Source organism: Pan troglodytes, chromosome 3 (assembly GCF_028858775.2).
Source record: "Pan troglodytes isolate AG18354 chromosome 3, NHGRI_mPanTro3-v2.0_pri, whole genome shotgun sequence".
Classification (NCBI taxonomy): Eukaryota; Metazoa; Chordata; class Mammalia; order Primates; family Hominidae; genus Pan; species Pan troglodytes.
The window spans coordinates 152,004,160-152,018,578 of NC_072401.2; the positions used below are offsets into that span (position 1 = coordinate 152,004,160).

General features: G+C 40.8%; 1 protein-coding gene across 7 annotated transcripts in view; it reads left to right on the forward strand.

Annotated features, from left to right (window-relative positions):
* The window catches only part of DCLK2 (doublecortin like kinase 2), a 177,111-nt gene that overhangs the window by 148,677 nt on the left and 14,015 nt on the right, over positions 1-14,419 (forward strand). For all 7 annotated transcript variants that reach the window (XR_010156355.1, XR_001717226.4, XM_001150899.7 and 4 more), the window contains 4 exons: positions 3,587-3,706; positions 3,932-4,078; positions 10,981-11,114; positions 11,591-11,668. Coding sequence is in view for 5 of the 7 variants with exons in the window: in XM_001150899.7 (XP_001150899.3) it covers positions 3,587-3,706; positions 3,932-4,078; positions 10,981-11,114; positions 11,591-11,668 (479 nt within the window). In the remaining 2 variants the exon portion in view is untranslated. The remainder of the gene's footprint in view (positions 1-3,586; positions 3,707-3,931; positions 4,079-10,980; positions 11,115-11,590; positions 11,669-14,419) is intronic.

Here is a 14,419-nt window from a genome sequence, read left to right on the forward strand (position 1 = left end):
CACGTGAACACTTTGGTACCTACTGTTTGTTAGTAACTGTGCTAGTTGCTGGAGAGTGAGGTAACCAAAACCTCCACAAGCTCTCAGTTCCAGAGGGTTAGAGACCAGCACACAAACAGTTGAAAGATGGTGGGATGAGAGCTGTGATTCGGGGCTATGAGAGCAGGTGAGAGGACTACCTGACCCAGCTGTGAGTGAGCAGGGGAGGTGACTTAGAAGAGGAGAGATCTAACCTGGTCCCGAGAAGTATATAGGAGTTTGCCAAGAAGTAGATAAAGAAAGTTCCAGATAAAACTATGGCTGGAATGGTGGCTCATGCCTATAATCCCGGCACTTTGGGAGGCTGAGGTGGGAGGATTCCTTGAGCCCAGGAGTTCGAGACCAGCCCTGGCAACATAGTGAGACCCCATTTCTACAAAAAAATAATTAACTGGGTGCACACCTGTGGTCCCAGCTACTCAGGAGGCTGAGGCGGGAAGATTGCTTGAACCTGGGAGGTTGAGGTTGCAGTGAGCTGGGATCACACCACTGCATTCCAGCTTGGGTGACAGAGTGAGCCTCTTCTCAAAAAAAGAAAACTACCTGTGCAAATGCCTAGAAGTCTAGGTAAGGGATTGGCAAGAGGAACAGAGAGAACTGAATGGATGAATGGATGGATTCAGAGGCCACCAAGGAGGTAAATGGGCAGACATTGGTGATTGTGGGTATATTATCCACCCGAAAGGAGGAATCGGTGCAATTCCTGTTTCTGCTTGGGACAGCCAGGTTTGTTCAATAAGATGGAGAACACAGAGGAAAGGACTGCTTTATGGGCTGGGATGGGTTGAGACAAGATGATTAGTCTGGTTTGAGAGAGTTGTTTTGTCTCCTATTATACCCCCCCATTCCTCTCTCTTTGTACGTTAAAAATCACCATGTCCAAAGATAAGGCAGTGTCCTTTGCCAAGTTAGCAGTTTTGTCATTTACTCTCACACAGAACTGTGGAACACTGCCATGAAATGATTCATATGTAAATTATTTGGAGTTAGAATCATGAATCACTTAACATATATAATGGTAGATAATTGAATAATGTAAGTTCAGTATGGCTCAAGACAAAAGAGATATTCATATTATATTTAGAAATATTCTCTTGGAAAATTTAGTCTAGAGAGCATTTTTTACATATTAGAAACAAAGACTACATACAGGTTGCACAAGAAATAGATAATGTTTGTAACGATTTTTATGCAGTACTTTTATTTTGCTTCTGATGATGATTAGTTTCAAAAGTGGATTGTTCCTTCATAGACAATTTTACAGGGACAGCAAGAGGTTGAGAAAGGCTAACAGCTCCTATGTTTTAACAAAAACATTCACTCTGTGCTTAGAATATTAGCCATTGTCAAGTAGAATTCAGTAGGCTAATAAATGGTGGAGGAAATGTTGCTGCAGTATTTGAAAGGTAACACTGCTGGTGGCGCTTAGGAGAAGTTCCACAATGTATCCCAGAAGACCTTCTGTTGTGCCTTTTATTGAAAAAGATAATAACTTTTGGGAGTTGTAGTCTCCTTATGTGGTAGATATCTTATTTACTTCAATTTGAGAGAGATTCTTGGGGTACTGGTGAGGGGATTATCTTACAGATATCACTAAATTAGCAACACAAACACAGCCCCCAGGGAGAGGCGAATATATAGACTCTTCTAACTTTGGATAAAATGAGGAGCAGGGAGGAGAATTGAAGTGATAGATTCATTTAGCTTTAAAATAAAAAACCTATTTAATGACAGTAGCAACTGTTGTCTTTGCTTCACACGGAGGGAAATAAAGTGATGTGCTTGCTTATACATGTTCACAAAAGTGTATCTAACCCTGCTTTTTAGTGTGATTGAGGATATGCTTGGTGCAGATGATCCAAAAGCTTCAAAATATGTGAATCAATGGAGAGGGTTTGCCAAGTCTTTTCTTTGTCTTTGCAACCACGAGGGGCTGGCTGTACAGCTGCTTCCCAAGGGAGGAAACGGGGCTCTGTGTGCTGCTCTGTAACTTAGACAGGATGGGCTTGGAGACAGGTAGGAGACCCTGTTCTTGACTTCCCAGCTGTGGTTTACTGGGGTCTAAGAAACACTATTCTTCAGATTTTGAAGCGTTTGTTGAGTCCTGAGCCAGCAGTCAAAGACTTCCTAGCCCTGTTCATTAAAAGAAGCATAGATTCTCCTCCTTGCACAAACCCTGGTGTGATTCTTAACCCCCAAATCAGTGTGGTGCTACTGCATGCTCTTATCTTTTTAAGGAATTAAATATTTTCAGCTTACAGCTATAATTTTTATTTTGAAGAATTCCAACTTGGCATTTACTGAATTCTTCCCCTTTGGAAGGTGATAATGTGTGTATAAGAAAGATGGGCTTGGATGTCAGAAACCTAGTTTACATTCAACCTCCAGTGACTGTTTCCAAGGATAAAGTGTTCAAACATTACACAAGTACCTTACACAGCTACTAACAAACAGTGACTAGATTCCTAGTAAATGTTGGTTTCTTTCTTTCCCATACTTCTGTTTAGTAGATTTGCACTGTCACTCGCTAACATTTATTGAGTGACTGCTTGGACAAGCACAGTGCATTCAGTGCTCAAGAAACACAACCTACCATGTGCAGGAGCTTGAAACAGATTTTTCTCCACATGTTATTTATTCATTTGTTATAATTTCTATTTCCAGCTATTGTCCAAAAGGGTGAGGTGGCTCTTAGCTTCATGCATCCATGTGTAAAAATACGTGTACACATGTTGAGAGGTCTTAATGTCTCATTTAAAACACAGCAATCATTGTTCATGATTCATGGGTTGACGTATTAAGAATAATTCATTAATTCTGTAAGTAAACATTTTGCTACAGTGCTGATCCCAACTGTGTTACTCACCAGGATTGATAATCAGGTGGTGTTTTCAGAGGAGAGTGATTAGAGCTAAAATGAGAATAGTGGTCCCCGTGGTACTGTGTGTTTTCAGATTTCTGAAATACAAGATGTTAAAGAACATCCATCTGGTGAATGATTTCATATCCAGTCATAGAGGAAGAAAGTTCTTTTTTTTCATAAATTTCAGCATGAAATTCAAATTCATGTTAGTAACAGTTTAAAAACTAAAAATGCTTAATGCCAGAAGTTAGATGTCATAAGCATGCCAAGTTTTCTTATATGCCTAGTCTTTATTTGTGAGTGTATACCGAAATCAAAAAGTGGCTCTGGCTGAATTACAAAGCACAGAGCTGTGTGCTGAAGCTTTCATAGCATCACAACCTCTTAAGGTGTTAGAAATAATGACAAGCGAGAAGACAGTATGCTTAATACACCACAGAAGTATCATGGAGCCTTTTGGGGGATGTTTAGGAGTCTGTATCTTTTTGGTAATGTCAATAATATGTTCACACTGACCCTGTCCCTACGGGGACAATTAGGTCAGGTTTAGTTGGCTTTGTGCCAAGAGCAGTGCTTTCTTCGGCATCAGATCCACAGGCTGTGTTTGTTTTGCTGTCCTCCAGGCCTTCGAGAGCAGAGGGTTCTGTGATTTCTGATCTCCTCTCTATACCGTTCATTTGACAGGAACACCTGATTGAGAATGAAGTGTCAATACTGCGCCGAGTGAAACATCCCAATATCATTATGCTGGTCGAGGAGATGGAAACAGCAACTGAGCTCTTTCTGGTGATGGAATTGGTCAAAGTAAGAGGATAGAGAGATTTTCTTGGTGCCTAGTCCCACAATTTACAACATCCTTGAAGGACCTAATCAGAAAAGTGTATTGCTACCTCGTAACTTTCATTATTTATAATCGCCGATTTTAGTGGCACTTGTGTCATTCTCTGCTTTATGCCAATGAGCCATCTTTCTTACTTTCATAGGATTGCACTGTTGATGCTTTGATATGTTCTTTTATGTATCGTTTAGGGTGGAGATCTCTTTGATGCAATTACTTCGTCGACCAAGTACACTGAGAGAGATGGCAGTGCCATGGTGTACAACTTAGCCAATGCCCTCAGGTATCTCCATGGCCTCAGCATCGTGCACAGAGACATCAAACCAGAGAATCTCTTGGTATGTCATCCCTGCTTTTTCTGTTCCAATGAATGCCTCTCTTCCTTTAAAAGGAGCACATGCAAATAATGACATTTTATAGTCTATACCAATCCTACATTATGAGACTTTAAATTTAGAAAATTAGCAAGACTCATGTCAATGACCATCAAATACTAATGGAGTTCTTGAATTTTTCTGCATTTGTTATTTACCAGATGTATCATTTCGTTCTCACTCTGCTATAAAGAACTACCTGAGACTGGGTAATTTATGAAGAAAAGAGGTTTGATTGACTCACAGTTCCACAGGCTTAACAGGAAGGCCTCAGGAGACTTACAATCATGGCGGAAGGTGAAGGGGAAGCAAGCACCTTCTTCACATGGTGGCAGGAGAGAAAGAGAGCAAGGAGGGAAGTGCCACACATTTTTAAACCATCATATGTCATGAGAACTCACTACCACAGGAACAGCATGGGGGAAATCTGCTTCCATAATCAAGTCACCTCCCATAAGGTGCCTCCCCCAACATTGGGAATTACAGTTCAACATGAGATTTGGGTGGGGACACAGTGCCAAAGCATGTCACCAGATATAAGAAAATACATTTTCATTTATATTTTAATTGATGGTACTGACTTAAAGGTGAGCAGGAAAATTATTTTATAGGGCCGAAAATTGTGAAGAATAAATTTGAGACAGAATTAGAGGCTCATAGGAGACAGGAGTAGAACGTGGGGGTTCATTTATTTGCAGGGAATAATTTTGGAAATAGTCTAGTCCATTCATCTCAGCTTTACTAAAGGCATGGCAACTGAGACCAAGAGATGCCATTTTTTTTATTAGAAGTCTCTTTTATCCTGTTATTCTACAGAATAAAAAGTCTTATTCCACTATGGTACCCAGAGTTCTTCATAGTCTGATCTCAATTTGCCTTTTCAGCTTCCTGTCCTGTTAATAACTCTTATCCATCCAACCCAACATGGTCTAAGCTTCAAGCCATATTGAACTCACCTTCGTGTTGACTCTTGATAACTAGACACGGCTTGCTAATTGGGAACCAATCCTCGTGACCATGTTATAGAAGAATTTTAGAGAAACTGGTTGGGGGATTTGACATTTACACTCCTCCCAGCCCCCCACAAACACACATGACATAGTTGGCTTCTTTATTTCCACCTTTCAGGGCTCTCATCCTCATTCCTGCTTGGGAGGCAAGCTTATCTGAGTCTTCTACATCATGTTAATCCAAACACAGATTCCTCCATCCTCAGTTTTAAGTTAAGACTTGACTTACCAGCAGCCTTACACCTCCATTGCTTCTGTCCATACTGGTCTTCATTTGCAACGCCCTCTCTTCCAGCAGTGTGGTAAACCATTCATCTTGTAATACATTGAGCAAAAGTTAAGTCTCTTTAACATCACCCTAGACTTTCTAAAGTTCAGTCACAGCCACCTCGGGTTTCTGCTGCACTTGCTACGGTGTTGTGATCTTTATCATATACTTGTCTGCCTCTTTGGGATTGTAAGTACCATGGAGGCAAGGTTTGTGTCTAATTATCTTTATATCTCCAATGGTTTGGACGGTGACACGTAAACACATAATGGACAGCAGAGTGTTGCTCACTGACCACTGACACTCAGCTAGCAACTGGTGCTAGAGCATGAGCCTCTACAGCCTGCTGTGAGCACCACACAAATAACTGTTGAAAGGAATATGCATTGATGCACAGCGTCTGAAGCCATCCTGGGGACTTCTTATTTTTTGGCTAATCTAATCCAGAGTACCCGTCTTTTCTTTTTGGTAATATCTTTTGATGATTTCTGAGTATCCATTTAAAAGTATGTGAAATTTTATCTCACTGTCTTCTGCCTTGAGGGAATTATATTTCATTCCTATATGTTCTTATTAGGAAAAGAAATATCCCTGCTCTGTGTTAAAAAAAAAAAGGGGGGATTGTGGACTTGGTTTTACGAACTCTAACAAGGAATGGAGACAGAGTTGTAAACCGAGCCTCAGGAGGAAAGTTAGGATATGGCGTTCTCTCCTCAAAACAGGCTTCTTGCCCATTGGGACCTTGCAGCACGCCAGGCTCCTCCACTGTCGAACTGAGTTTGGCCCGGGCTTCGCAAACAAAGGCACAGGGCTTTCTCCAGGTGTGCCCAGACACAAACACTGGGGCATTCATAAGGATACCCCCTTGACTGCTTCCTGCTCTCCACAACCTGCCTTGCCCCACTGGCTCCAGTTACTGCATTCTCTGAAAATATGGGAGCCACAGGTTCCCAAGGAACCCCTGCAGCCAGTCTGTCCAACAGCCCTGATTTAAGGCCCAGCAAAGAAGGTGACTGAGGTGCTTGTGAGCTTCCCTATAAACCAGGGAGTCCATTTCCCAGCTCATAGATCTCACTCTCACCTCCTGTTTCTTCTCTTTTCCACTCAGAGTTTCTTAATATATGTAAAGAATCTGACACCGCCTCCTTTTTTCTTGTCACACATCAAGGGTGGATAATATTTGTCACTTCTTCAGGAGAATTGGCTAAAATTTAAAAAATTTAAGAGTAAGTAATGTAATGGGGATTGATGTCTCCAACATCATGAGTCTCAGAATGCAATCAGGAAATCAGAGTCACACTCCTCATCGAATCTCCCCTGTCCTAGATGAGCGTCCACCCCTTCCCAAACCTACAGGAGCCCCCTTGTGTTAGCCCAGAAAGGGAGGAGAAGGAAGAAGAGGATAAAACTGACCTCTGGAAGAGGCAAATGTGTGATGTAGAAAGGCTCTTCTGAGCCTTCAGAAATAACCATAGCCTCATATAGCTCAGTAAAATGTGTTTGCGATTGAAAACCTAACTAGATCACTTGGCAGTTTCTAGATTTAGTCAGCAGGTTGGTATTGGCCTGGGAGGAGAGGGTGCCATTGAGATACTAAAAGTAAATACCCAGAGTGACTGTCGGCCTCTTCTTGCTCTAAGAACTAATTCAGTTTTTAAACACCAGAGCATTCAGACATCTGATTTGCATCCCGCTGTCCGGTAAGCAGCATCATAATTTAAAACCCTGTCAGTGGAGATGTATGGGTAGCTGTGTCAGGGAGCACAGGGGTGGCCGTTAATGCTGTGAGTTACAGCCTGGTGGTGCCGTGTCAGAGTTAAGTATGAGAGACCAGTGATAAATTCAGGTTGTCCAGGAGTTCTGGGGATAGGAGAGAGAAGAGAAGAGGGTTGGTTTCTCATATTTGAAGTCCTTCTAAATCATTAAGTTGACATTTTATTTAGAGAACATGCAGTGTTCATTTTGTATGTGGGATCTGCATTCCTCGCATTTTTTATTTTTGCATTCTGAGAGCAACTTTTGACAGAAGCATCTCACAGCTTGTGGTGGGGCGTTTGAACACTGCAGGGCTAGAGTTCTCACAGTTGTGATTGTTTAAATTCACTCAAAATCTGTAAGTAAGTGCAGGCTATAGTCAGGGTTCTGGCAGGCCTTTCCAGTTATTTTTCAGGTACAGAATCTTGCAGAATGGTGCTGTGGAATGAATAATGATCCTGGCTGGAGCCCCTGCCTGGCCATATGACTAGTAACCTGAGTGCTGTGCGCCTCAGTCTCCTCGTTTGTAAAATGGAGGTAACAGTTCTCTTCCTAGTTGCCCAGTGGGGTGGCTCTAGAAGTCCAGTGAGATAATCTTCGAAAGAATTTTGAAATCTCCAAAGTCCTTGAGAATGTCAGTTTCTGGGGAGACCTGAACTCTGCCAGAAAGCCTTTGGAGTCCCTGTTCATCTAGTCACCTCTTTATTAAAGGCAACTGTTTTTAAAGCAATGATGTATGTGTCTCTGTATCTATCTAGAGAGAGATATATGTATAATTTCTTCCTGCTTTGAAGACAGTCTCCCACTAAGATTTGAAATGTATTCATATTAGACATGTTTGCTTCTGTGTCCAGCATTGGGGAGAGATGAATCAGATAAAATATGATTTCAGGCTTGTCTACCCCTAATGACACTTCCTTTTTGATGTTTAGCCAAGGAATATCACTTGCACAGACATAATTCAGCAGTTATAGACTGTTCAGTCCCTTTCTATATATGCTCCTGCATCTGACTCTGAATTCTTTATAGAGGATGTGAAAAACAGGACTTCAGGGACTTCTGAGTATCTGACAGCAACCTCTGAATACCCCTAGGCATCACTAAATGGAGTCTTTAAAATAAATACTATTTTTCAAAAATTGTACCTAATGAGTATATTTTTAAGTTGTAAAAACAAAATAACAGTGACATTAATAAAACTTTTTTTTAACTCTCATGATGCAGACAGTTAGGAAATTGTGCTTATAACATTCTTATCGCTGTAATTACTTAGGAAATTTCTTTCCAAAGTCTGGGTTTTGGTAAAAGCATTATAAATTCTAACTATAATTATATCAGATTGTTCTTGCTAATGTTTACATTAAACATAATGGGTGGAAAGTTTTCCTAAGACTGTGACGTGACTAAGAATCTGGAATCCGTTACTTTAGGCTGAATCATTCATATCTTTGAAAATGTTTCTGCTGACTTGTGGGCTGACTCAGAGTTGTAAATATCTATGAGGGACTCAAAATCCTCATCATTACTCCTGTGGAACTTTAAAGTCATAAAGATATGTGTTAGAGATGTGTATTCAGTATATAAGACTGGAAAACGTTATTCAGATACTAAAGGTGAAACATGTTTTTATTAAATGGATAAGGACATCACAGGTAAGGGAGGTATTTCAGTGCTGTCCTCTTTAAAATGCCTGTAAAACTTGGGGAATTACTGGCCTGGGAGAGCCCTGCGGTTCTCCATTCTTTTTTACTGATGACTATTTAAATCACTCCCCCTCATTAAGTAGCAGACTAATGGATGATGTTGCTAACATGCTTATCTTGAAAAAACATCATTTTCTAAATTTTTCTCCTTCTATAGTTAATAGTGGTTGAGATAAATATCTGGTTCAGCAAAATATGAGACAAAGCAAACTATGCTTAAAATAGAAAAATAGAAACAGGCATTACAATGAGTATAGACTAGGTCTCTGCAGCAGTTTATTCTCTGAAATTCCATGTTTTCAAAATGGACATCCAAGAGACAAATAGACTATACACTCAGGTTCAGGATTGCATGGTGAAGCTTGAATTATGCTGTCATATGCACTTGTTTGCTTCCAAAACTATTCACTTAGAACATAACTTTCTAAAGTTATATTTATCCCATAGTTTTGCTTATATATGAAATTATTATGAAACCAACACATGTTCATTATAAACATTTTAGAAACCACTGAAAAGTATAAAGAAAATTAAATTAATCCTTCATGCTACCACTTAGAGATAAACTTGTTAACATTTTTGAGTATTTTATATGGAATTTTGCATTTTTAACTCTGCATAATAGTGACTATTTCCCATATGATTAATATATTTGAAAAATGCTTATTAGAAAGTATGTAATATTTTATTGTGGTAATGTATCATAGTCATTGCCCTATTACCCATTTATGTTGCCCTTAGTTTTTAAAAGTCGTAGATAAATTCTGAGATTAGCATCCTTATATATAACGTTTGGGTCCATCTCTATTCCCCTAGAGGAGGTTTTGAGAAGTAGACTTATTGGGTCAAAGGTTATAATTGATATAAAGAAATTTGCTATATATTGCTGAAATGCTTTCTAGAAAGGTTCTTTAAGCATAAATAGTCACGTCTCCACCAGCATTTTTAAACCTTTTCCAATGTGATAATTATCTAATCAGCCAGTCCTTCCAGGAAATGGAAGGAACATTTTTTATTTTTTTACTTTTTAGTTTTTCTCATCTATGATTACCCACAAAGAAAGAGCATTTATTGAGCCCTGTTCTGAGCTTTGTCTCATTTCACCTTCACACCAACTTCACAAGGGAGGTACTGGCATTATCTCACTTCATAGATGAAGGAATGTGCTCAGAGAGGTTATGTGACTTTCAGAGGTCACACAACCAGATGTGTGGACTTGTTATGGAAGTTCAGGCTGCCTGATCCCAAAGGTCATTTTCTTTCTAAACTTCCAAGGTTTTCCCCTATATCATATTTGTATTTCATCATTGACTATCTAGACAACAAGGACCCCATTGCTCCCCCAATTTTATTTTCTGAACTAAACATGCTAGTCCCGTGGAGATCACCAAGTGCTTTGGTGGACACTTAATACACCATTTCTTGGGCTCTCAAGTACATCACACACAGTAAATGCTAAATAAAGGTCAGTTTCTACCTCCAGGATTAGAGGCCTCTCTCACGCCCATCAGGTACACAGCCGCCTACACTCTAACTACTGTGTAAGCAAGCACGTGTGTTCATCGTACTCCTAGGGAAGGAAATTTCTGCAAAAGTGGAAAATATTTTTTCCAAATTTCACACAATTGTGCAAAATCTCTGAAGAGAAAAAAATTAGCACTTTAAAGCAACAAAGATGAATCATGGTGTTAGAATCACAAGGAGGTGTCGGGCACGGTAGCTCATGCCTGTATTCCCAGCACTTTGGGAGGCTGAGGTGGGCAGATCTCACGATCCCAGGAGTTCAAGACCAGCTTGGGCAGTATAAGGAGACCCCGTCTCTACAAAAAATAAAGAAATTAGCCTAGTGTGGTGGCATGTACCTGTAGTTCCAGCTACTTGTTGGGGGTTCCGTGGGGGAAGGATTACTTCAGCCCAGAGGTTGAGGCTGCAGTGAGCTGTGGTCACACCACCGCACTCCAGCCTGGGCAACAAAGCGAGACCCTGTCTTCAAAAAAAGAATCACAAGGAGAGATTTCATTCGAGTTTAATAGTAAATGTATTTGTGTCCTTTCTGCCTAATTCCAAGAGCCATTTCACAATTGTTGAGGAAAAAAAAATCTTCTGATTGTTGGCTGATTTCTGTTTCAGGTGTGTGAATATCCTGATGGAACCAAGTCTTTGAAACTGGGAGACTTTGGGCTTGCAACTGTGGTAGAAGGCCCTTTATACACAGTCTGTGGCACACCCACTTATGTGGCTCCAGAAATCATTGCTGAAACTGGGTAAGACTTCTGGCGGCCCTGGTTAGTACTTTAACTTTGATGAGAAAGGTCTGTTTTGTTGCTATTGCTGCTTGTGTATACAGTTGGTAAGAAAGGTCTGTTTTGTTGCTATTGCTGCTTGTGTATACAGTGCCTCCTGTGAAGGTGGCGAATGGAAAGAAGTGAGAGTCTGTTGCCTGCACCATGATTTTGACCTCAGGAAGCAGATTTTATGCTTACCTGGCCAGAGCCCTGGCCTGGACTTGTGTCCTAAGGCCACTCTTGAGAATATGGCGGTAGTCACCAAGACTGTGGTTAGGTTGGCAGAAACAGATGCCTTTTTCTAAAGTGTGATTCATTCATCTCTATGTGAAATGAAATGAATAATTTAACACTAAAATAATCCTTTTCCTGACAAATAAAGGCAATACTCCAGTACCATGGAAGGTTCTTGGGAGTCATCAGTTCTCTCCCCCTCACCCACTTTGTTTTCCTAGCTATGGCCTGAAGGTGGACATTTGGGCAGCTGGTGTGATCACATACATACTTCTCTGTGGATTCCCACCATTCCGAAGGTAGGCGGCCTTTTGGGTGAAGTATTTGAATTGCAAATGTTCTCCCTTGGGTCCAGAAGCAGATACTTTGCTCCTGGAAGTCGGGACTGTTTGGTCATTAAAAATGCCAGTTAAAAATTACATAAAACACCTTTCACTTTTTAATTTACAGCCTATTAATGTATATTCTCATTAGCATACTTTGGGTGTGAGGTGAAGGCCTTTGCTTTGTGTTTGGTTGGTCCTCTGAGTTTCCAGTGTTCATTCTTTCATAAAAATAAACCCATAATACAGTGTCTACCATGTCCAATTTCTCCATCTTTTCAAATGACAGCAAGATTTAAAGAGCCTTGTGAAGCAGTCCGAATCCTTCCAGGTATGTCATCTTCCAGTTCTTCATAGTGGTCTCTCTCACTCAATTAGACAGCAGTTTTTATATCCTCTTTCCAAGCATTCAAGTTTGTTCTCATAGAAACAGGATCTCTTTCTTCTTAAAATTCATTTTATTGGTTCATGTGACATTTAATTAAGAATAGAATTACAAACACTTGTGGTATAAATAGGCGTGGGAATACACAGACTGACTGAGTCTTGGTAACCATTTGCTTCACATGGTGGGAGCAGAGATGGCCACTGACAATGGTCAGAGTATTTGAGCAGGGCACGGGAGCACACTTATTGGCCTGGCAATCTTTGTGCAGGGAATGAGTGAGGGGCTTCAGCCACAGCTCTTTTGATGAGTTTCATCTCCCCCTCTGGAGCAAATGAATTACTCTGAAGCAGAAGTTCATCTAACCATGCATGTTCTGTTTTCTTCTGAGTTTTCTTGACCTCTTTTCACTTTAATCTCTTCCCTTTGTTCATTTTGTAACTGTCTAATGAGTAGCTACTCTGTGCCAGGCATGATTTTAAGTGCTAGGAATAAAGTGGTGAACAAAACCTGAGGTTGTGGTTTCCCTTAGTTTGTTTGACTAGCCATAACAAAATATCATATACAGTGTGGCTTATAAACACCAGAAAATTCATCCTTCCATTTCTGGAGGTTGAGAATTCCAAGATCAAGGTACTGCAGATTTGGTGACTGTTGAGGGCTCACTTCCTGGTTCATAGATAGCCATCTCCTCACTCTAACCACATACAGTGGAAAGGGCAAGGGAATCTCTGGGGTCTTTTGTAAGGGCCCTAATCTTGTTGCTGAGAGCTCCACCCTTAACAATAGCATGGCTGCCCAAAGGTCCCGTCTCCTACTACCATCACATTGGGCATTAGGTTGCAGCATGTGAATTTTGGGGAGACATGAACATTTAGCCTATGGCATGGTGTTTATAGTGTTGTACTGGGTCACTATGTGAAAAATGGTTTTATCTTCTTTTCTGTCCAACATTTTATTATGAAAACTTTCAAACATACAGAAAAGTTGAAAGGATTATCTTTTTAAAATTCTGTTTTCCCATTGCGTTGAACAATTTTCTAATTGGCATTGCAGTAAACATAAGACTGACAGATGTTAGTCTCTACTTTTGAAAGCCTTATGCTATAGATAAAGACACACCTTACAAGACTATTGATCAAAGAGAATAAGCAGAGCGTGAGGGAGTGCTTAGTTCAGGGCTGGAAATCACAAGGATGTAGCATTCATGAAAGATGTAGCATTTGAGTGAGAACTTTGTGGTATTAGTGGAGTTTTTGTAGGTGGAAAGATATTTCCATCTGGCCGTCAACATCGTGGTCTTCCACCAAAGTCATTAACTAGGTGGGTTACACAGACTGTAGAATTACTGTACATTTCAGTTAGCTTTTGCTGAGTAACACACTACCCCTGAAGTTAGGAGTGTGAAACAATTGCATGGATCAGTTGAGTGAATCTTCTGAGCTGGCTGGCCCAGCGGGGGCTTGATGGTCTAGGATGACCCCACTTGCACACCTGGTAGGTGGCTCAGTGTCCACTGGGACAAGAGAGATGACTTGGCCCTGTGCTTTCATCATGCAGGGGCTGTCCTGGGCTTCCATGAGAGTGGATGCAAGATTCCCCAAAGCAGCCAGAGACAGGGCAAGTTCTACTCCCCGAGCACTTCCTCAGCCTCTGCTCACCTCACACTTGATGTGCCCTTAAGCAAATCAAGTCAAACAGCTAACCCGAGAGTAAATGTGGGAGAAAATGAGCTAAGTATATAGTGGGAAGGGAATAATTTGTGGCCATTTTTAAAGTCACACCGGGCCTTGGCTGGTCTCAGTGATGTCATGTTTTGGGAGAAGGGGTCAAGTGGAGAAGGGGAATGCATCTTGATGACAGGTGATCCTGGGCCAGTTACAGTGGAGTTCCCTTTCCTGGCTAACCCAAGCTGGGATCCGCTGGGAAAGGGTCTTGGGTGATGAGTTTGAGAGGACTGTGTGCTCACAACTCCCTCTAGTGTTTGCAGTTGCTGGTGCAGCCTGAGAGTTTTTTCTTTCACTGCTTTTTACTTTTTAGAAAAAGTGAGACTCAAATTGAAGAGGATGCATTTATCATGGATTGATACTGAACGGGGAGCAGCTTTTTTGTGGGGTCTAGAGATAAGTTTAGCTAATCAAAAGCAATAAAGCTACATTCTGAAAGCTGCTGCCCTTATATGCTGCCTTCAGAAGCAGGTCATAGACCTCCAGGTAGCTTTTAAAAATTAAGATAGCGCTTTCCCTCTTTTATATCGTATTGTGATGAAAGAGAATCTGTAATGTTAAACATGTGTTACCGAAGTGTCTTCATGGCATACAGCGACATTCTGGGTAGATTTT